The 24739-nt window shown below is 29.5% G+C and overlaps 2 protein-coding genes across 2 annotated transcripts; one reads left to right on the forward strand and one right to left on the reverse strand.

Moving 5' to 3' along the window:
• The first annotated feature begins 419 nt into the window (after positions 1-419).
• Positions 420-6694, forward strand: LOC111312397 (WRKY transcription factor 72B-like). Its single transcript, XM_089765946.1, has 6 exons — positions 420-598; positions 795-878; positions 3828-3911; positions 4303-4827; positions 5330-5443; positions 5601-6694. Exons 1-6 carry the CDS (start codon positions 476-478, stop codon positions 6531-6533), a joined length of 1863 nt encoding a protein of 620 aa, XP_089622072.1. The 5' UTR covers positions 420-475; the 3' UTR covers positions 6534-6694.
• Positions 6695-8029: 1335 nt separating this feature from the next.
• On the reverse strand, positions 8030-10472 carry LOC111317332 (uncharacterized). The gene is made up of 6 exons (XM_022919790.2): positions 10292-10472; positions 10103-10199; positions 9356-9710; positions 8679-9150; positions 8545-8600; positions 8030-8325 (listed from the first exon to the last, which is right to left on the reverse strand). Exons 1-6 carry the CDS (start codon positions 10332-10334, stop codon positions 8281-8283), a joined length of 1068 nt encoding a protein of 355 aa, XP_022775525.2. The 5' UTR covers positions 10335-10472; the 3' UTR covers positions 8030-8280.
• Between the last annotated feature and the right edge of the window lie 14267 nt (positions 10473-24739).

The following is a 24739-nucleotide window of genomic DNA, read 5'->3' on the forward strand; positions in this document are numbered from 1 at the left end:
AAAAGCACCAACTCTTGGAAAAAAACAAAGCCCCGGTCACCGGAGGTAACGAAAACAATAATTAGGACTTTGGCTAAAAACTTTGACCATCAACCAATCCCCATCTGACTTTTGTAATGTAAGAAACTTCAACGAATTGGTTGAATATTTGACATTAGGTGGGGAGCGGGCCTTGCGGCGATCAAACCCTCTCTTTCTCTCTCTTTTGATTTCATTCTTTGCCTACGACATTTTATCTAAACAGTTGAAATTGAATTCTTCTACTTTTTTTTTTGTTGCTTTCTTTTTTGTTTAATATGCAAGTGGGTGGGGTTTTGTTGACATAGTATTTATTTGAGTGTGTAATATGATTTATGAAAAAAAAAAATTACAAGCGGAGTCAAATAAAGCAGCCCCTCTATAAAAGAAGAGGAAACTTGGTTTTTTTCAGAGAATTTATTGCAAGAGAAAAAGAAAAAGCAAAAAACAAAGCTGTATGGAGGAGAATTTGATGCAAATATCTGATCAAGGAGATGCAGTCATGAAGAAAGAGAAGAGAGCTGATTCTTCTGGGGATGAAGAAGTTGCTGGTAGAAGGGAAGAGGTTGCAGCTCCTGAGGTGTAGATTAGTTTCATGGCTCTTCATCTCATCTTGCCATTTTCTTCCCAAGATTTTCAACTGAGTTTTAGCTCAATTTAACTCCTCTGATTATATGTTAAAGATCATCATAATTTTACTCTTTTTTTTTTCATTTAGTTATGCCATATGCAAAATATTAAGTTTTGTTTCCTTAATTTGTTGCATGTTATTTCAGGTAGAAGAGAAAAGACCAGATCGAGAGAATGATGATATGAAGCCATCATCACCTGAAAAAAAGGATTTAAGCAGCAACAAGCAGGTAAACAAATTAAAACGCTGCCATACATGCATATTTAATGCAAAAAGGACATTTAATGGATAAACTTCAAAAGAACAAATAATGAATGAGATATATATTTTTTATAACTTATTTAATTAATATTTAATTAATAATTTTTTTATATTTTCTTAATTAATATTTTTGATAATTTAATTAATATTTCCTTATTAATATTGAAGTTCTTATTAGTGATAATTTTCTTAATAAATTAAATATTGATCAATTTTTATTTATCTCTTTTTATTAATCTTAAATTTTATATTTTTAATAAAATATATGAATATATGATATGGAGTTAGCTCATGTATTGAAATAAATTATATATTATAATTTTGTAATATACTATTTATCACTTTTTCATATTTTCCATGTAAACAAACTTATTTAACACATGTAATTAAGTTGTCTTATTTTCCACGTTTACTCAGTTGGGTGTGACTTGTTCATAAAATTATATAGGTTACATGAATCTTAGATAGCCACTTGATTGATAAATAAGAAATTATCCACAATAAAATGTTGATTGATAATTTTCTTCTTTTTTTGTTTAACTTATTTATAGAATAAATATATAGAAATAAATATAGGTAATTTAGAATAAATACTATGAGTTAAACATATAGTTTATGTATGGATAGAAATTTTCTTCATAAAGTTAAATTCTTTAACAAGCTAAAACATATCCATTTTTTTTTTTTAATTTTGATTTTTGAAACGACTTAAATACAGGTTGAAATCTAATTAAATATATTTATTCAAATAGAAATTAATGAAAAGGTATTTTTAACATACAAAAAACCAATTGTCAATTAATATGCATGTCTACAAACTTTAAAGTAAATGCATAAGTTCAACATAGAATTAATAAAATATTTTGAAAATTAAATTAATAAAATATAATTGTAATGCATAAGTTCAACATAGAATTAATAAAATATTTTGAAAATTAAATTACATTTTTATGTTATTTGCATTACAATTATAGCACTATAATAAAACTTGAAAAAAAATTTTTCATGCATATATTTTATGTCTTTGTACTTTAAATGTTAATTAATTGGAGATTGATCAAATCATGATCATAAACTTAATATTTTTCATTATTATAACTATATATGACATTCACGTGTAACATAAATCATATTAAAAAAGTAAAATCATTAAAAATTGAATCAAACACACCCTAAGTAGTTTTTTTTTAAGTTAAAAGGAATTTTATTATTAACAGAAATACAAGACTATATCCAGGCCAGAAAATATTAGTTTCTATGAAGTCCCAATTTAGCAAGGGAGTCTGCACCCTAAGTGATTCTTTTAATAGAACATATTGTGTAACATGAAACTAAAGAAACCAAATTTTGTTTAATTAATGTATTAATTATTATTTATAAAATATAATTTATGTGTTAAAAAAATAAATGGACAGTTAAAAAATTAATATTTGTACAACATCATCTATATATTCATTCTAAGATCACCAAAAAAAAAAAATCAATATTTCTACAATATCCAAAAGGAATAATATTTGTGGTCATAGCTAGTTTACTGTGGGACATTTCACCAATCAACAACCTATATATATTGGGTAATGAATTCTACAAATTGTACAAGAAAACAACCTGTTGGATTTTTTTTTCTCTGCCAACAAATGAAACTTTATTCAAGAATAGGATGTTACAGTAGCAGTCCGAAAAGAAACACATGGCCGATAGAGATAATACAACAAAGAAAGTTTATCAAAAACCAACCGTAAAACATATCCAGCCTGTTAGTCCCTAGTTTTGCCAAAGCATCTGGAAAAAGTTTGCTTCGCTGAAAGTATGAACAAAATCAACCCTTCCAATCTCAGCTTTAAGTCTGTCTATTTCATTCAGAATTTGCCACTCCTTCCAAGGTCGGGTACCCATATTGACAACCCAAAATAGGACCACTTTTGAATCAGATTCCACCACAAGATCTTTGGTCTTAACCCAGGGGATTTACAGAACATTGCAAAGGGCTTCTTTTATAGCAAAAATCTCAGCAAAATTTGAAGTTTTAATACCAAAGGGGCCATAGAAAATTCCAAGAATGAAACCTTCCTCATCTCTCAACATACCACCACATCCGGCCAAACCGGGGGAGCCAAGAGCAAAACCGTCCATATTAAAATTTAACTTAGTACGACCTGGACACTCCCGCACCATCCCAGATCTCATATTAAATAATAGGGACACCAGAAACAGACTCTGTTGGATCAGACCACCAAATGCATTCTTCCAAAACAGGACATCCTTCTATGGCTTTAATCCGATGTAGCGACCTCAGCTTGATTAGAAACAGTACTTCCTCACCAACCCATTTCTTCTTATTAAAGACAGCTTCGTTCCTAACAAGCCATAACGACCAGAAAGTGGCACCACAAACAGCTAACCACCTCCTTCTTGAAATCCCAGAGAAACATACTTCAACAGCTAACCACGACCTGTTGGATTAATAGAGCAATATTGGTTCTGAAAGGAATAATCTGTCTGATCTATAAAAGTCATGCATGCCTATTTGACTATCAGTGTTTTTCAACAAATTTTTTTTCCTTTAAAACCTTGATTTGTGAGATTTTGACCATAATTATGCTCCGGAAACACGCTCTCTAGACTCTTGAATGGAGAAGTTATCAGACACCTTTCTTGCCATTACTTTTCCAATTCATTTTCTATTTCTAGATTTCAAGCTTCTTAATTTGCTATATATAAAGATCGGCAGGTTACTATAACTCTCTTGAAATTCCTCTTTTCAATTCAGTATATATAGAAAGATTAGCTTGCTAGGTTAAAGAGTAGGCAAACTCCTGGTTTGTGTTCTCTCTCTACACACATATGTACGTTTTTAATAATTAACTTTCAATATTTCTTTTCTGCTAACTTATAATTATAATGCTTAACTAAATAGGTATCTGTAAAAACTGATACCGAAAGATTCTCAAGCATAGAACCTGACTACTCGATGGCATCTTCTTCAAGTCGAAAGGAGCAGGTTAGATTACTTTCATCTTTTATTTCGATTTATATGGTCTAATCTTTAACAAAGGTATTAAAATTTTCATTAAAAAAGACTTTAATTTTTTATTGTTAATATAATATTAGTCAACTGTATTTATATCAAATTGGATTATTACATTATTTCAATCAGACATTTCTTTTCCCTATTTTTCATCATAATATTTATAAATCAAGAAATGATTGATCTGGTTATATATTGAACACATGCATGCATGGAAATATCAGCATCTAGGAATTGCAAACAAAAAAGGGAATAATTCTTGGGAAAGTTTAATGGAAAAAAAATTAATGTCACATGCATATGCAATAAGAATACTATATGTTTGGTTAAATTCATCAGTTTTCTTTGTATGTCATGGATATAGGATGATCAACTTGAATCTGCCAAAGCTGAGATGGGAGAGGTGAGAGAAGAAAATCAAAGACTAAAGATGTACTTAAATCGGATAATGAAGGATTATCAGAACCTGCAAATGCAATTCTATGACATTGTTCGACCAGATGCAAAGAAATCCACAGCTACAACAAATAATGACCACCAAGAAGTTGAAGAACTTGAGCTTGTTTCTCTTACCCTTGGAAGATTTTCAAGTGATTCAAGAAAAGATGATAAGAAGAGAACATCTGGCCAAGGAAAAGAGGAGGAGAGAGGCAAAGAAGGTTTATCTCTTGGCCTAGATTACAAATTTGTAGCTTCTAAATCAGATACAGATGATGAAGCTTTGCCAAATCGAAGCCCAGCAAACAGTTCTCAGGAACCGAAGGAAGAAGAGACCTGGCCACCGAGCAAAGTTCTCAAGACAATTAGAAGCGGAGATGATGAAGCTTTACAACAAAACCCTGTCAAGAAAGCTAGGGTTTGCGTAAGAGCCAGATGCGATACTCCTACGGTTAGTTTTAGTCATTTACATTCATTAAGATCTGTTTGATAGGTTTTTTTCTTTTTCTTTTTTGTCTTTTATCTTTTAAAAAAAGAAATAAATAAATAACAAAAGCATCAATCAAATATAACAATAGTTAATTGAATAGATCAATTGATGTTGGCTTAAATGATCGGCGTCACTTTCTCTCTTGATTGCTTCGAGATCCGAAAAGTTGTGAAAAGGTAAATTTTTATAAATTTGTTAAGTTTAATATAAATAAATTTGTTTAAAGGACCTGAAAAAATGATATAGTAAATGAAATCTAAGAACTCAACCTCAGGAAAAAAAAAAGAAGATAATTGAATAGTTAATTGATATCACGAAGCCATAAGAAACCAGGGTTTTAGCCTAGTCACTAGTCAGTTTAGTGCATTAATTCTTTTGTAATCCATGGTTAAAATGAAGCGTCATTATTTAATTTTTAGCATGAAATTAGTAAAAACTATAAGAAAACTTTTCATTTGCACAGATGAATGATGGATGCCAATGGCGGAAATATGGACAAAAGATTGCTAAAGGAAATCCTTGCCCTCGAGCATATTATCGTTGCACTGTTGCACCTTCATGCCCAGTGAGAAAACAGGTACATATATTCAAATAAGTGTTGTTAAGTTCAACTTTATCACAACCAAATCTTACATCTATGGTTTTAGCTAGCAATTAAACGCCATAAACCATGTTAAAACTATATTTTTCCTCTCTTCTTCATTAACACGTTATTTTGTTTGCAATTTCATCAGGTGCAAAGATGTGCTGAGGACATGTCCATCTTAATCACAACCTATGAAGGAACACACAATCATCCACTTCCAATGTCAGCCACTGCAATGGCTTCCACCACTTCTGCAGCTGCTTCAATGCTATTGTCTGGTTCATCATCGAGCTCACAGCCTGGCTCCAATGCTCCACCAACTTCCAACACCATCCCTGCTAATCTCCATGGACTCAACTTTTATCTATCTGATAACTCAAAATCGAAGTTTTACTTGCCCAACTCTTCACTATCGGCTGCCTCATCACACCCAACAATCACTCTGGACCTGACTTCAACACCATCATCATCCTCATCATTTCCTTTCAATAGGTTTTCTTCAGCTCATCCCACAACCGCAAGATATCCTTCTACAAGTCTCAGCTTTGGTTCTTCAGAATCCAACACCATGTCTTGGGGCAATGGGCTCCTTAGCTATGGAAGTACTCAACCCTACATGAAAAACCAAATTGGAGCTCTGAACATTGGAAGACCGCCGGCCATGGAGAATAGCATTTATCAATCCTTCATTCAAAAGAATAATCTAAATCCTCCTCAACAGCCTCTACCCACGGATACAATCGCTGCTGCAACCAAAGCAATCACAGCAGACCCCAATTTCCAATCTGCTTTAGCAGCGGCTCTCACATCAATCATTGGCGCTGGCAATAATGGGGGTGTAACTCAGCCTGCTGGAGAGAGTTTGGCACAAAAGTTGAAATGTGGGGAGCAGACATTTCCAGTGGCTTCTAGTTACTCACAAACTGTGAAAGGGAATGGCTGTGCCTCAAGCTTCTTGAACAAATCTCCTTCGACTAGTTCACAGCCTGGGAGTTTGATGTTTCTACCGTCTTCTTTGCCATTTACAACGCCCAAGAGTGCATCCGCATCACCTGGTGATTCTAGAAATCACAGCAATTGATCTTGGTTTTTTTTTTATTTTTTTGAATATTTCTATTAAGGATGTTGTTCATAAGTCCTAATTGAAATGTAATAATAATGTACAGTTAAAGAAATTTTCTTCTCACAGATAAGGACGGGGAGGCGTGGAAAGTTGAAGTACAAGATTGGTTTTTCCACAAATTTATTTGGTCATGATTTACAACCTGCTAATTATCCAGCTAGCCGGAGAAGGAAAATGTCATTGATTGACTAAGCCATAAGCTCTCACAAATCACTTGGAAAATGGCAATTCGAACCTGAATATATAAATTATACCCGATTTTTTACATTCCAACATGCATACCATTTTCATGGTTTTGCATGATCAAGCTCAACTGCATGAATGGCCTTCAATTTTTTGACTTACAGTTGAGTCCTCAATGCAAGACACATAAGCTGCAAGTTGTTGATTTATGGCATGGGTCTTTAAGCATGGTGCAACATGATGAAAGGATAAGAAGAGGCAAATTCTCATTCTTAAACATCACAGGATAATAGTTTTTCATTGACCATATTATGAAACACGTGCACGTTTTTCAATTCTTATCCTTGATTTTATGAGATATAAAGCTGTTAGATCGGCATCCAAAATCAAGAAAGTTATGCTATATTGCTTGGTCTTCCCTGGCAGGTCATTTCAAGCTTAACGTTGATGGTTCAATGGTTGAAAATTCAGGTGAGTTACCAACTGTTGGTATTTTCTGTGATAGTGATGGAAAATGAGTGCTGTTTGGTTTTGCGAATGGTTGTATTTTCAAATTAAAGCTGAACTTAATGCAGTTTTGACTTGTCTTCAACTTGCACGAAACCAGCTCTTGGTGGATTTGGCTTCAGATTCAAGTTTCAATTCCCTCTTTCTCCTCGTATCAAAAGAAAAGGAATATATTGAATCATTGGAGGGATCTTAGTCAGCATAGCATTCCATAAATCATGTTTTAAGGTGTTGCAGCTGATACTAGTTGTGGAAAACTGGAAATGAGTGAATTAAATCGTATGTTCCCATCAAAAGGAAAAAAAGAACATGAAATTACAAGCAAGCAGACGTCAGATAAATGTTGGCGATGCAACCTCAACTAAATTTCGGACACAGGTAGCCCAAGCAGGACATGTTATGTGAAATGTTGGCCCAACTCATCATGTTAGCACATGAAGCTTCAACAAAGAAAGAAGTCGATTTTTCAGGAGGTTTACATATCAAAGAAATAGTTTTTTTTTTTTTTTTTTCTGTAGTTTTTTTTTTTATAAAAATGTTGCAGTTTAAAAATCAAAAAATAAATTATAAATACTCAAATTTATGGCTCTCTACCTATGCTTTAATCCTCCTCATCACCCTCTCTCTGATTACTAGGACGACATAGCTCTCCTTGTAATACTATATTTTATGAAGTTTCAAGGATACCAAATTCATTTTTCTGGTTGATTTTGATGTTAATACGCATTTCTTGAAAATTTTGGAGTCGATATGTGTCAATCATATCCTTGAAAAGATTAATATAACATTAATATAACAACAAATAACTTCAATGATTTGAGACAATTTGCATCTCAAGTGACAAAATCCCAGTTTAAAGCAACAACCCAAGATAAAAAAAACCAAAAGGTCTTGACTTCACACCAGATTGGAACACTTCACTTTAACCCCTATCAAACAACCTAAAATAGACAACGAAGAACCCAATAGAGGATGAAATTAATATGGTTCAACATATTTTTTTGAAGAATACTACCTATATCACTTCAGTCACGCTGATTTCTTCTGTCAGAGGCGCATCCTGAAAAGGAAGAAGGCCAGAATTGTCGATAGATTGCGTGAATTAACATCAACTTTATCAAATAATTAGTGGCATGGGAATAGAAATCAGGCATCATTATTGCCCTACCAAACTTTTTGAAACCTTGCAAATTTGTAGGCCAGTAAGTGAAGGATAGCTCAATATAATAGTCAATAGTCAGTGAAGCTCAATATATTAGCAAGAAGGAAGAATTTTTACCATATTTTCTTTGTCCTCTTCAACAGTCTCAACTGCAGCCGAAGGGCTAACTTGACCTGTAAATAACATTACAATTGCATATAAGTCAAAGTAAGGCATAGATGCTGAACCTAAAATTTATCTTACACACTCGCCTTGTTCACTAGCTGATTTGGTTTCCTGTCTCTTGGTCTTATCCTTTCCTTTAACAGGCTCTGGCTTGGTTGTTTTCTGAGTTTTCTTCTGTAACTTGCGACTCCCAGTGTCTGAAACAGACCTTGAGTTTGAACTATTCTTATTCAAAACCCTATTCCTGGTTGCAGGATTATTCTTCGGAGTAGCCTCTTTCGCTGATTCGGCTACTGTTGATACTTGACCAGCATCAGTATTCAAGGACTTGGGTTTAAGTTTCCTAGATCCCACTGCAGAAGAAACACTGTGAATCTCATCATCAGATGACCGAGTCCCCTCTTCAGGCACCTGAGAACAGGTTTCAGACACCTGTGGTTGATCTGAATTTTCTGAAACATTGTAGCTTTCGAGTAGTTCCTTTATAGCTTCCCCATTTTCAACAAGATTATGGCGACGTACATAGGATTTAAGCTCATCACGCATTTCCTGAAGCGGCTGGATTTGTAGTTATAATGAGATTAGAACAAAAACAGAGATATGATTGAATTTGATGCAAAGAACTTCTCGCAAATACAAAGGATGATACAATAACATGAACCTGAGATAATTTAAGCAAGAACTTTTGATGCAGCTATCCAATAAACCCCAATTCAAGCACAAGCATGCAAAGTGAAATGGAGAAACAAATGAACTAGCATACCTCACATCCAGCTTCTAAGGCAAGTTTGAAAAACCCAAGTGAGACTGAGTGCATAGAAGCTGATTCAGAGAGCTTAATCTGCCGCAGCCAGTATGATGCTGATGACAGCATACTGAACCGCCTTCGAGTTGCTGATCTAGAAGCATCAGAAAGAGGCGTGTCACTTTTTCCCTGGCCATTTGTAGATTTCTTGGCTCTAGCCTCAGATATAGGTGTGATTGTCCCAACTAATTTTGAAGATGGAGTGATAGTTGATTTGGTTGGAATAGAGAGCCTTCTGGGTGGCTTGGCAGATTTCTCCTTGGAAAGATCAAGAACACCCACACTCTTGCATACACTTGGTGTTGCCCTTCCCCTGTGAAGGCCAAACAAATAAAACCCAAAATCATATACATGCAATTATTTGCCAATAAACCCGGAAATCAGATTTTCAATCCCTTAAAAAGGCAATCCAAAAACCTATAAATCAGAAGGAATTATAGATTAAAAACTTGTGTATCCTTCAAAGAAAAAGATTAGTCTTATTCAAAAACAACCTTTTATATTTCCTCGCAGAAAAGAAAAAAAAAAAAAGAAACCTTGAAAATTAACTTGATTTCTTAATTTGACCAAAATCTTTCAGCTATTCCACACCTACTTATTTTCTGTACATAAATTTTATTTATTATGTCACTTTAAATCTGAAAGAACATGGTTTAAATTCTGCGGAGACAAAAAATGAACTGCAAATTATAAGAATTTGAATACCTTCTGGATGAAGAAGAATTGGATAAATCAGCCGCCGGTGGCTTCTCCTCCTTTGATTTCATCGAAGATCGAAGTGGATAACGTAGTTTCGACTTACCTGAAATTATCCCGAAAACAAAATTTAAAACCAAAAGAAACCACCTTTAAAAATGCCAAGGGAAGATTGGAGAAATTGAGGCAGAAACGAACCAGAAATTTGAGCAGGAGGTTGTTGTTCTTTGACAGGTTCCATTTTTCTTTTTGGTCTTTGAAGATTTTCTCAAACAGAAAAAAATCCTATCTTGCTTTTCAAACAAACCAGAACTTGTGTTCGGATTTTATAAGCATTTCTTTTTTCAAAAGCAGCCTTAAGATGATTCACTGCTGTCCTTTTGAATACTGTCTTCCGGGCGGGAAAATTTAAGCAACAAAAAAAATCCTATCTGTTAATTACTCGCTTTACTTATCCGACACCTGTCCCTAATCAGGCTCATCTTCTGACGTGTCTTTTTCTCATTTGCTTGAATATAAAAAACTCTGCTGCAACGACAGTTTAATTGTACACGTGTTCACTAATGGGGAGAGTAAGATTTGTAAGTACCGTTCGCAGTGGGGTTTGAATGAAGTAAGATGTGAGCGATTGAACAGAGAAACTTAAACGGTAGAGGGAGCTGGAAGTGGGGCCCACGCGCCATCCCTAGAAAGAGGAAGGGCGGATCATCAAACGATCAAGAATTTCGAATTTCAAATTTCAAAAAAAGAAAACCATAAACCGCCGTGTAGGAAAACCGCTTTTAAACGGTTAAAATGAGATTTTAATTTTAATTTTTAGTGGGTCCAGTCCAAGTTGGGATTTTCATGTGGCCCATGTAGGCCCAACTCTCTTTCATTCTTGTTGGGCTTCTTGTTTGGGCTTTGATCTCGTAGGTTCAATCATCAATGATTGCTAAAATTATTTTATTAAAAAATATAATAAAAATAACGTTCAAAAACAAACTTTTAAACAAAAATTTAATAATCATTTAAGTTTTAAACATTTTATTATAATTAATCAAATTCTAAATCTCCTGTTTTAAATCAATTGAATCCTTAAATATTTATTTTTATTTAATTAAAATTTTATACATCTATTTTCGCTCAATTGAATCGGACTATAACAGTTAATCATTTTTCTTTCAATAAAACTCAATTGATGAACATAGATATGAGTTTAATTAACTGTAAAAAAAATAATATGAGCTTAAATAATTATTGAAATTTAGTTTAAGGGTTTTTTTATCCTTTTTTTCCAATTCTTTACTTTTTATTTTTTATTAAATTTATTTTTTACTTATTTATTTTTTATTTTTATTGGATAAATTTTATAAAAAAAAAATCAATAGAGGTAATGATGATGAAATAATTTTATTCTATTGGTTTTGACTTGCATTCATCCACCGTAAAATGCATTTTTAAAAAAATTGAGACTGAATTGAGATTTTTTTTAAAAGGAATCAAGTTAGAAATGGACTTAAAATGTTACACCTCATCTCAAGTGTTTACATGGCACCTTTCGCCATTTTTTTCATTTTCTTTTCTTTTTAAGCTTTTGTTTTTTTGTTTCTTTTATTCTTTTTTATATTTTTTTAATAGATGAATTTTGTAATAAAAAAATCAATTAAGATAGAAATGACAAAATAATTTGTATTCGATAGATTTCGATTTGCTCCAATACAATTGATGTATTTTTTTTAATTCGAGATAATTAGATTGAATTTTTTTTTTAAATTGATCTTAATTCAGAGAAAGATTTTGATTGTTACACCTTAGCTGTGGTATACATAAAAAATATATTTTATTATTTATTTATTTCTATATTTATATATTATTAAAAATATTATTTAATGTTTTAATTTAATAAAAATTTATATGCCATCCCATTTGGCTTTTTTTGTCATTTTCATTGTTTTTAAAATTTTATTTATTAGATAAATCTTGTAAAAAAAAAAATCAATGGATCTAAGGACAATAAAACAGATTATATCATAATCTAATTGATACAATTTTTTTAAAAAATAAAAATTGGTTAAGTTTTACTTCTTTGAACAATTTGTTTCAAGTTATTATTGAATTTGAGGTATTCTACTCTGACCCTTATTAGGATATATAAAAATATATACTTTATTATTTATTTAATAGATATTTATATATATGAATTATATTAATAAAAATATTATTTAATATCTTGATTTAATAAAAAAAACACCTATATTATATATACTTAAATTGTAAGTTATATTAAAAATAAATATATTTATATTTGTTTATATGTTATTGTTAGAAAATTTAAGAAAACAAAAATAATAAGAAAGAAAAAATATGGCTTAGAAGCATGAAGAATACTATCTTAAAGACAATTATGCCTATAGGGTACAACAAAACCTTAAAAAACTCTCCAAATCAGAAGTAGTAAAATTGGTCAGGCAAAAAGATCTACTTATAATAAATAAATAGTCACAAAATAAGCCAATTTAAAAAATCATGACATTTTGTATAGTTATATTTTATTGTTTAAATATGATTATTCGAACCATCATATTTTTTTATGTTTAAATATGCTTATTAAGAATAAAAATAATATTTTAGTAATATTTCAAAATTAAAAATAAAAGATTTAAAAATTAAATCTATTTACTAAAAAGCCCAAATGTCTACCTTTGACTTTTAAAATTATTTAACCCATTAGAAAAACTCCTAACAAGCCCAAATGACTTGGCCCACTCCAACACTTAACTCAATTACTTAAATAACATAAGTTATCACTTTTAAACTACATATAACGAATCTTTCTACTCAATGTGGGATGCATCACATTTTAAACTACCAATAATCCTTCACTAGTTTGGAATGTTGGTACTTAATCTTTAACCTTTAACACAAATAAATATTATGAATACAAGAATGTATCTTTTGATTTAAACCTTTAATTAGTATATATACCTTAGAATTCTAACAAAGTTAATGGTATTCGTAAATTAAACCTCAACTTCTAGTGTTAAAATTGAAGATATAACATACATAATACTTATTTAATATTTTTTCAGAGGTTTATAACCGCTTTAGCACTATTATGGCTATATGCTTATCCTTATTCATAAACATTTACACAAAAATTTTTAATTTTCTTGTTAAAGCGAGACCACTTCTATTTTTATATAGGTGAAGTTTCTTATTTATGTCTCCATTGCTATAGACATTTAATTATAGACTTCACTAAGTGTTTAATCCCATCTTTCATTTACACAATGGCTTACACTAGTATTTTAAATATTTAGAATGGGTTAACTGGTGTTTATAGATACATAATAATAATTTATTTTTACCTATTAAACTTTGCAATTAGAGGTTACTAATTCAAAGTTAGGTTCTCATTATTATTGTCTAAAAGGAATTTTAAACCCACTTCACTTGTAGTGCTTCTTACCAAATTTCTAAATAGTGCCTTGGTAAAAGTATATGCTAAGTTGTTAGTATATTTAACATATATTATGGTAATTATCCCATTTTTTATCACTTTTCTTATATAATCATGTCTTAAACTAATATATCTAGATTTTTCATTATAAATTTCACTATGAGCTCTAGATATAGTAACTTCACTATAACAGTACAAGAAAATACATGTCGTTGGTTATGGTCACAATTTTATATCCATTAATAAATTTTTTAGCCATTCAGCTTTCTTGCTTGCTGTAGCTAAAGCTATAAATTTAAATTTCATAGTTGAATGTAAAATGCAAGTTTGTTTCTTTGATACTCAACTAATTACACCACTTTCAAGAGTAAATATCCATTCTGAATTGGATTTATTATCACTTATACTTGTGATCTAACTTGCATCTGAATATCTATTTAAAATAGCTGGATATCTGGAACAAAATAAGTCAACATCTTTAGTTTTTTTAAGATAACCTAGAACTCTTCCTATGACTTTTTAATGACTTATACTAGGTTTATTTATATATCTTGATAACTTGCAAACAATAAAAGCTATATCTAGCCTAGTACAATGTATAACATACATAATATTTCCAATAGCACTAGCATATTCAAGTTGTGCAATTACATAACCTTGATTTTTTGTTAATTTTATACTTATATCATATAGAGTATTGGCTTCTTTTATATGAAAATAATTAAATTTATTAACCAATTTCTTAATATAATGACTTTAATTAAATATGTTATATCTCTTAACTTTAATTTTCAAAATGGCATCTAAATCTTTTATTTTGAAATTAGAAATAAGATACTTTTTGGTTTCATTTATGCTAATCATATTAGTACTAAAAATTAGCATATCATCCACATAGAGACATTATAACTCCATATTCTTTAGTAAATTTTGAGTAAATGCACTTATCTACTCTATTATATTTTAAACTATTGGCTAATATGGTTGAACCAAACTTTTCATGCCATTGTTTAAGAGCTTGCTTTAGCTCATAAAATGACTTAATTAATTTACAAACTTTATTCTCATTACCTGGAAAAATAAAACCTTATGGTTGTTCCACGTATACTTCTTCCTTTAAGTCACCATTTTAAAAGGCCATTTTAACATCTATTTGATGCACATGCAATTTATAAATGGAAGCCAAAGTTATAAGAACTTTAATGGATATTATTCTAGCTACTGGAGCATATGTCTGAAAATAATCTATGCCTTTTTTTGTTTAAAACCTTTTGCAACTAATCTTATTTTAAAAGTTTGTACAAAACCATTTGTATTATATTTCTTTTTAAATACGCATTTACATCTTATAGGTTTAGAACCTAAAGGTAAATCTACTAAAACCTATGTATTATTGGACATGATTGAGTCCATTTCATCATTAATAGCTTCTTTCCAAAAAGCAACACTCTTCAAGTCATAACTTTATTAAATGTTTTAGGGTCTTCATCTAAATTTAGTAGAATTGGTGTTTTATTAAGTATTTTGATTTTATTTTCTTTTACTAGGAAGACAATAGAATCTGGAGAAACAAAATCATAATATAAAAGTTTTTTTTTAGTTATTTGGCTTCTTCTAAGTTCAATAAAATCATTACTTTTTTTTTTATTTCCAGTCATAGGAATCTTTTCAATTTATTTCTCCATATTAATTTTAATATTACATATAAACTTATTTTCAAAAGATTTTACATGAATAGATTCAACAATAACACTAATATTTAAATCAAGAAGTTTATATGCTTTTGAATTCTGTGCATAACCAACAAAAATACTTTTGATGCCTCTAGGTCCTAATTTTAATTTATGAGGATAAATATTTTATAAAAGGCAATACACCCACACACTTTAAAATAATCCAAATTTGATTTTCTGTCATAATCCTAAAGTTCAGATGGTGTCTTCAAGAATTTCTTTGAAATAATTCTATTATGTATATGGCATACTGTTAAAAGTGCATCTCTCTAAAGATTTAGAGGTAATTTACCATTTAATAACACATTATTTACCATATCAACTAAGGTTCTATTTTTCCTTTTGGTTAAACCATTTTGTTGAGATGCATAAAGGACTGTCTTTTGATGAATAATTCCATTATCTTCACAAAAAAGAGAAAATGAATATGGAAAATATTTGCCACCCCTATCAATTTAAAAAATTTTGATTTTCTTCTCCTTTTAATTTTCAACAATTGATTTATATTGTTTGAATTTATCAAAAGCTTCATCTTTGGTTCTTAATAGATACACAAAAGTATAACGAGAACTATCTTCTATAAATATTATAAATACCTTTTTCCTTCATTTGTTAATAAATCATCTAACTCACAAATATCAGAATATACGAGTTCTAATAATTTTGTATTTCTTTCAACTTTAGGAAATGGTTTCTTAGTCATTTTTGCTTTAACAAAGATATCGTAACAGTGTTAGAGTTGTTTGACAAATTTAAAAATGAAATTAAAAAAATAAAAAAAGAGTCGCTACCAATCTTTTTTGGCTAGGTGCAATTGACGACCTATTAAAATTTATCCTTTTAATAAAATCTTAAAATTTATTAAAAAGATGATTTCAGAGTCTACGACATTGACTAAGTTTGGGAGTCAGTTACGTGTGATAAAAGATTAGCATCCTCACAATAACTGTTTAAAATAGTACCAATTAATTACGTGTTATCTATTAATACTGACAAAAATAATATTAGTTTTGGTGTTTAAAAAGTAATTTCCTTGACTTTTTTTTATTAAAATTTTGTTTTTTTTTCTTTTATCTTTATTCCATATTTATTGTTTCATTTTTATTCAAGAAAAATAAATTAGAGCCATTTTTATTGAAATAATTCTTAAAATATTTTAGTACGTTGGTAACATTAGAAGAACTCTTTTTCACCTAAAGATTTTTTAGATATAACTGCTCAGAATACTTTAGAATCTTATCATTGAGAGTTCATATTTACTTTTTGTAAAAATGAACATATGTATACAATTCAAATGACAACATGTTAATGCACACATTTTACTTTTTTCTAAAAAATTTTATTTTTTTTTATTTTTTGAAGAACAGAGAAATTTTCATCATATTGAAAATTTTTTATAAATACTCTAATACATTAGTAATATTTTAAAAAAATCTTCTTACTTAGGGATTTCGTAAAACATCTTTACTCGAAATACTTTTTAAACCTTGTTACCGAATAAAATTTCCTTTTTCCTCATTTTGTATCATTTTATTTTTCTAACAAATTAGTTAATTTTTAGTTACTATTTTATAGCAAAAAAAAAAAAGCAAAATTTTATTATATTAAAAACTTTTTATAAATACTTCAATACGTTGATAGTATTTAAAAAAATCTTCTCATCTAGAGATTTTATAGGTATCATTACTCGAAGTACCTTTGAATCCCATCGTCAGATAAAATTTTTTTCTTACATTTTTACTAATTTTTATTATTTTTATTAATTTTATTAATAATTTTTACTATTTTTTATTTTTAATTTTAAAAATTTATCAAAGGTTAGAAACTATTTTTTTATTATTGGTATCATAGTCATTAATTATTATTATTTATTTTTTATCATTATTTTATAAGATTTTATTTCAAATTTTAAGTAAGTATTTCATTATTTATTTAATTTTTTGCTTTTATTTTTACTAATTATTATTATAAAAACAAAAAAATTTATTCTAGAAAAGTTAAACATTTAACATGCATAAATATTAAAGATAAAACTTTAAAATAACAAAAATAATATTAAAATAAATCAAAAAATTCAAAAATAATTTGTTTTACTTGAACTGGATCTATCAACCATTCAGTCATCGTTAGTTTAAGTAGGCCAACTCTGATTTAGGTAGGTTAACACCAATCTAGGGTAGTTTGAATCGATTCAACTGGACCAATTAAAGGCCAAATAAGAGCCGCGTCATAGGTTGTTGTGCGGGCCCTAGGTCAGGTTGACTTGTGAATCTTCAGGGGTCAAAATAGCGTTGTTTTTGCCTTTTTCCAAACGACGTCATTTTGGCTCTGTCTCTTATATAAAAAGCTCCAAAAATTTTTTAAGCTCATATTCTCCTTACTCTTTAAAAAAAAACTTCAAAAAAAGTTCTTTGCTTCCTCCTTGACGTCGATCACTGTTTGTCGTAATGACTGTCATGGTTTTTACCACCGATGATCGTCGATCACTATGAAAGGTGCCAAAAAATTCTAGAAAACACCCAAACACTCTTTTTTCTCTCTTTTTTTTTTTTATTTTTAACCCCCTTTCACCAAAAAAATTTTCAAACCCCCTAGATCTAAAAAGAAACCTTTTAGTTTCTAAGCCTTTTTTTTTATTTTGTTGATTTTTTTTTGTAGGTTGGCATTAGGTTCCTTCACTGGAAGGATATTGTTGTTTTGTTTAGGTTTTAACGAAAAGATTTTTTTTTTTTTGGTTTGACAGATTTTTTTTTTATTTTTTTGGCAAGGTTTTTCTTTTTGGGTTTTTTTTTTTTATTGTCAAGGTTTTCCTTTTTTGTGGGTTTTTTTTTTATCATTTTCTCATTTGATAGGTGCTCTATTTATAGAGCCAAACCAAATCCTAATCCTAAAAAATATAAGATTTTTTATTAAAAATTGGCTCAAGGTTAGGCAAGTGTTAGGGGTTACCGGTGGCTGTCTACGTAACTGGTGGTGGCCAAGAGTTGGGATGTGTACATTTATTGTGCCAAGACTTTTGGTAGAGAAAAGACTAAAAAAGAGAAGAAAAAAAGAGAAAAAAATAATAAATCATTGTTTACAATTGCTTATTTTTGCTTATTTTTTATAATCAATAATAAAACAAATACAAACAGATAATCATTTTGTTCGAAAAGATAAAACATTAAGCATAGAGTTTTTTTTTTTTTTTTAATTTGAAAGGATTCTCTACACAAAGGCTTAATGACTTTTTTTTTTTTAAATTTAAAATATTTTGCTTGAAAGATTTATGAATCTTGGTAATAAAAGCTCCTCTATGCAGAGGCTCACCAACTTTAAAAAGCTCATTTTGAAAAAGCTCCTCTAAGTATAGACTCAGTAATTTTAAAAAGCTCATTTTACAAAAGCTTATCTAAATAGAGGTTCAACAACTTCTAAAAATATCCATCTTGAAAAAACTCTTCTAATTAGAGATTCAATAACTTTAAAAATTTTATCTTGAAAAAACTTTTTTAAGCAGATGCTCAATAACATTTTAAAAAGTTCATCTTGAAAAAGCTTTTCTAAGTAAAGGTTTAACAACTTTCAAAAGCTCATCTTGAAAAAGCTCCTTTATGTATCAATAACTTTAAAAAAAATTCATTTTGGAAAAACTACTCTAAGTAAAGGTTTAATAACTGTAAAAATTTTATTTTGAAAAAATTCTCTAAGCAAAAGCTCAACAACTTTTTAAAAAAATCTATCTTGAAAAAGCTCTTCTAAGTAGATGCTCAATAATTTTAAAATTTTTACCTTAAAAAAGCTCCTATAAGTAGAAACTTAATAGCTTTAAAAATTTCATCTTTTCTCGAAACTGAGATCTTATCTTTGAGAAAGCCAATTTCTTTATTCTTAAGGATTAAAGTCTTATATCGGATCGTTATCCTTTTACAAAGGCCAAAATCTATGTTTCATTAAAAAATGAAAAATCTTTACAACTTGTGATATTAACCTTTCATAAATGCATATACTAAATGCACTAAATGCACTAAATGCAATGCATGTAATGCAATCAAATTATTCACTTCCAACTGTGGTAAAAGGTTTTTATAATCTCTCACCTTTTCTACTTTATTCATCAAAATTCTTAACAATTGTCATAGAATTAGCTCATCTTTTATATCTAATTATCACATTTTCTTCAACAATATCCTTTCCTCTTTCTGCAACATCAATGTCTTGTCATACTTTTTTTGTCATTTTTACATGTTTTTATCAACTTTTAAAAAGTAATGCTGGGATATTCCATCTTATTGGTTAGTTTTTCATCATTTTAAGTTCAAGACAAATAAAACGCATAATATATTTCTCCTATTCATATGTAAGATGGACAAGGATAGCAAATAAAATAAAGGAATAGATGGGCATCATTTCTAAAAAAGAGGGAACACATTTCATCAAGTAGATAACAAAATCGTAAAATGTTTAAGTGGGAACAAAAACAACCAAAAAATGATTATAAGATAATCATGAACAAGTTATTCTTGGATTCTTTTTCTAAAACTCAACTAGATGACATCCTTGATCTTTTAGAGCTTATCAAACCATTTTTGCCTTGGTATTGTGAGGTTATCTCATGATGTTGTATCTTTTTTATATCCAAGCCGCCTTTTCAAGTTTTCAACTCAAATATATCCTTTTTTTTAAGTAAAATATTTGTTCACAGCATTTAAGTTTATCGTATTAGGCAAATTATTTTCATCTATTTCTACCAAAATTAATGCCCTACCCAAAAAATGTTTTTTCACCACATATTGACCTTTCCAATTTGATGTCAATTTCCCTTGATTGTCATGTTGATTTGAAATGATCTTCTTTAGTACTAAACTTTTTTTTTTAAATGATGAGGGTAAATTTTTTTATCACATGCTCTCATCATCTTTTGATACAGTTAACCATGGTAAAGTGCTGTAAGTCCTTTTTTTTCAATGAGATTTAACTACTTGTAATGATTCCAGCCCCATTCAATTTCTTCTAGTTTAACTTCCATTAAAACTTTCAATGAAAGAATCTTCACTTCAATCAACAACACAACTTTTATTCCATAAACAAATGAAAATAGGATGTCTCTAGTAGAGGTTTTGACTGATGTTCTATAAGTATGTAAGGCAAAAGATAACTTCTCATGCTAATCTTTATAAGTATCAGTTATCTTTTTTAGGATCCTTTTGATATTTTTATTTCTAACTTCTACTACCCATTTCATATTTGAACAATATGGTGTTGAATTATGATAATGGTTCTTGAACTGAATGCACACTTCTTTCATCATTTTGCTATTCAATTTTTTGATATTTTCAAAAATAATTCTTTTTGAAAGCCAATATTCGCATATTATCTCATTCTTTAAGAATTGGCATACCACCGATTGGGTCACACTAGCATACAATGTAGCTTCTACCCATTTTGTGAAAAATTAATTATCACAAAGATGAATCTATACCCATTTAAAGCTTTCAGGGTAATGGGACTAATGATATCCATGCTCTACATAGGAAATGGCCAAACAAGTGCCAAAACATACAAAGCTAATGGAGGAGCATAAATCTTTTCAACATAAATATGACACTTATAACATTTTTTGGCATAATCAATATAGTCACTTTCCATTATCAACCAATAATAGCCAACCCTCATAATTTGTCTAGCCATTATGTGACATTTGCATATGCCCTATAAACCCCATCATGTATTTCTTCAAGAATTTTCTTTATTTCAATTGCATTTACACATCTTAGAAGTATATGATTTTGACTTCTTTTGTAAAACATAACTTCATTAAGAAAGAAACTTATAGTCAACCTTCTGATGATCCATTATCATTTTCTGTTACATACTCTGGATATTATTGACTTTTGATTTATTGAAGAATATCATAATACCATGCTTTGCATGAACTTTTTCTTCGACACTTGAGCAATGTGCTGATACATATTTCACATCCAGCTTGATGGGTTGGATCTCAATATTTGTATCTATTTTGATCATTATAGTCAAAGTAGCAAATGCATTAACAATTTGGTTTTTTTCTCTAGGCAAATGCTCGAATTGAACTTTTTCAAATTGCTTGACTAAATCAGAGACATATTTATGGTATCAAATCAACTTCAAATCTCTTGTTTCCCGTTCACCTCATAATTGATATGTGACTAGTGCTGAATCTCTAAACATATCTAACACTTTGATCTTTCTTTCAATTGTTGCTTACAAACCTATAATACAAGCCTCATATTCAGACACATTATTTGTGCAGTTGAAATTTAATTTAGCTATAATGAGATAATAGTGTTCATAAGGAGATATTAAAATTGCTCCAATACCATGACCTGAAGCATTAGCAACTCCATTAAAATACATCCTCAAAGACTTTCTATAGGTTCATTCTTTTCAATGACTATCACATCTTCATCAAAAAAATTTAGCTTCATTGGTTCATAATATTCGACTACATGATCAGCAAGAAATCAATTATTGCACTTTTTTTAATTATCTTTTGAGTTACATAGACAATATCATATTTTAAAAGCATAACTTGCCATCGCGCTATTCTCCCTATCAATAAAGGCTTTTTACAGATATACTTGATAGGATCCAACTTTGTTATAAGCCAAGTAGTGTGATAAAGCATGTATTACCTGAGCCTTCGAGCTATCCAGGCTAATGCACAACATATCTTCTCTAATGGTGAATACTTAGACTTATAATCAGTGAACTTTTTGCTTAAGTAGTAGATTGCTCATTCTTTCTTGTTGGTTTCATCTCTTTGTCCTAACACATATTCTATTAAATTTTCATGCACTGTTAAGTATAAAATCAAAGGTTTTCTTGTAATTAATGGCACCAACATGGGTGGATTTGACAAGCATTATTTGACTTTATCAAAAGCTTATTAGCATTCATCATTCCATTCTCCTAGATCATGTTTTCTAAAAAGCTTAAAAATAGGATCATATTTGCAGGTGAGTTGAGAGATGAAAAGAGCAATATAGTTCAATTTCCCTATAAAGCCTTACATTTTTTTTGAGGTATGAGAAAGGGATAAGTTTGAATAGCACATATTTTGTTCGGATCCACTTCTATTCCCTTTTTACTAATCATAAAGCCTAATAATTTTTTTAATTTAGCACCAAATGTACACTTGACAAGATTCAACTTCAGTTGAAATCTTTTTAACTTATCAAACATTTTTATGAGATTGACTACATGATCTTCTTTTTCACAAGATTTTACAATCATATCATTTTTATACACTTCTATCTCTTTATGTGTCATGTCATGAAAAAAAGTTATCATCACTTTTTGATAAGTAGTACTAGCATTTTTCAATATAAAATGCATGACTTTGTAATAGAATGTTTTTCACACAATCACAAATGTTGTTTTCTTTATATCTTCTCAAGCCATTTTAATTTGATTGTAGTCTGAGAAGCCATCCATAAAGAAAAATGTCGAATGCCTAACAATGTTATCCACTAGGATATTGATATAGGGTACAAAAAAATTATCTTTAGAACTCAACATATTCAGATCTCAATAATCGACACATATTCTCACTTTTTCATCTTTCTTAGGAACAAACACTATATTGGCTACCTATTCAAGATATTTTACCACCTCCAAAAATAACATCAAATTACTTTTTCAACTTCTCTTTAATTTTCAATAGCATCTCTGACTTTATGCACCTTAGCTTTTGTTATACTGGCTTGCAATCTGATTTCAAACTCAATTTATGCTTTACAATATCAGTACTGAGTTCTAGCATATCCTAGTAAGATTATGCAAATATATCCACGTATTTTTAGAGTAATCCTTCTAGCCTTTACCTATCAGTTGGTGAAAAAGACATACCAATTTTAACATCTCTTTTATTTTCATCATCTCTCAAATTTACTAATTCGATAATTTTCTGGTGGGGCTCAATTGGCTTATCTTCTTATTTTATTAATTTTAACAAATCAGAAGGTAATGTGTAATTATTTGAATCTTTTTCATTATTAAGTTCAGTAGCATGAATTGGTTTTTCAAAATAAAATTCAAGATTATTGTCATGATTATCTTTATATTTATTATTTCAACAAATCAGGAGGCAATGTGTAATTATTTGAATCTTTTTCATTATCAAGTTCATCAATATCACTTGGTTTTTTGAAATCAAATCCAAGATTATTGTTATGATTATCTTCATGTTCATTATTTAAGACCCTGTAAGGGGTGAAATGAAGAGAATATAGGCACTCAAAAGTGAAATGACAAGAAAATGATTAAGGCAAAATAAAAAGAGAAATGGATTGAATTAATGAAAATGAAAGCAAATGGAAGAAATACAGACGTATCTTCTAAGTCTTTTATTAAAATGACAAACATAAACATACCACAAAAGATATCTTAATGCTCATAAAGAATAATTAGGGATTTAAAGTTTCACAGTACATTAATTTTCAAAAGTTTTAAAGACAACAAACAGCTCAATGACTTTTCAATTATTTAACTCAAAATTTAAAGGCTAAAGGCGTATGAATAACTTTTCATCCTGACTCTTCTTTACTTTCTTATCCATCATCTAAATGGCCAGCTCAGAAAAAACTTCAATCAACTTTGCACTTATGGTTTCAAATGAATCTGGGTAAATACAACCTCTCAAATGAAAAGAATCATAGAGGTAAGCAATGACTATCGACTCTGATTCTAGCTCATATCCCTTAAGATTAGCCATTATGTTTTTTTTTCTCATTCATGATTTTCATTTTATCTTTTCTTGTCGATTTATACCCCAAGCCAAATTTATCCTTCTTATCAGATATTGCTGGTGGCTTCATAATTTTTTATAGATTTTTCTCAAGTATGGCTTCAAGTTATCATTTTATCTTGGTAAGCTGTTTGATGATCATTTTAATAATCATAGATAGGTACGATGAATATAATTTAGATATTTTAGCTATATATATTACGTTGACAATATCAAAAGATCTATAATAGCACTCTAAGACTTTATCTACCATTTTCATATAAGAAGTATTTACCAATTGGGTTACCAAAAAATCTTCTTCTCCTACTATATATGTAAGCTTTTCATCAATAATGAATTTGACTTTTTGGTACAATAAGGATAGCACAACAATTATCATATAAATCAATGGCCTATCTAATAAATAACTATATGAGGAAGAGATATCCATAACTTGAAATTTCACATTAAAAGTGCATAGGCCAATCTACAAAGGTATTTCTATATCTCTTAATTCATCTTTTCGAGTTTCATTAAAACTTTGAACTACCATATGACTAGACTTTATATAAGAACCATCAATAGGTAGTTTTACCAAAGTAGTCATAGGCATAACATTGATTAATGAGCTATTGTTGATTAGAACCTTAGCCATCATATGACTTTTGTATTTTACAGTAATGTGAAGAGCTTTGCTACTTTCTTGACCTTTATGAGGAATCTCT

Source organism: Durio zibethinus, chromosome 9 (assembly GCF_047325235.1).
Source record: "Durio zibethinus cultivar Kanyao isolate XHJ-2024 chromosome 9, ASM4732523v1, whole genome shotgun sequence".
Classification (NCBI taxonomy): domain Eukaryota; kingdom Viridiplantae; phylum Streptophyta; class Magnoliopsida; order Malvales; family Malvaceae; genus Durio; species Durio zibethinus.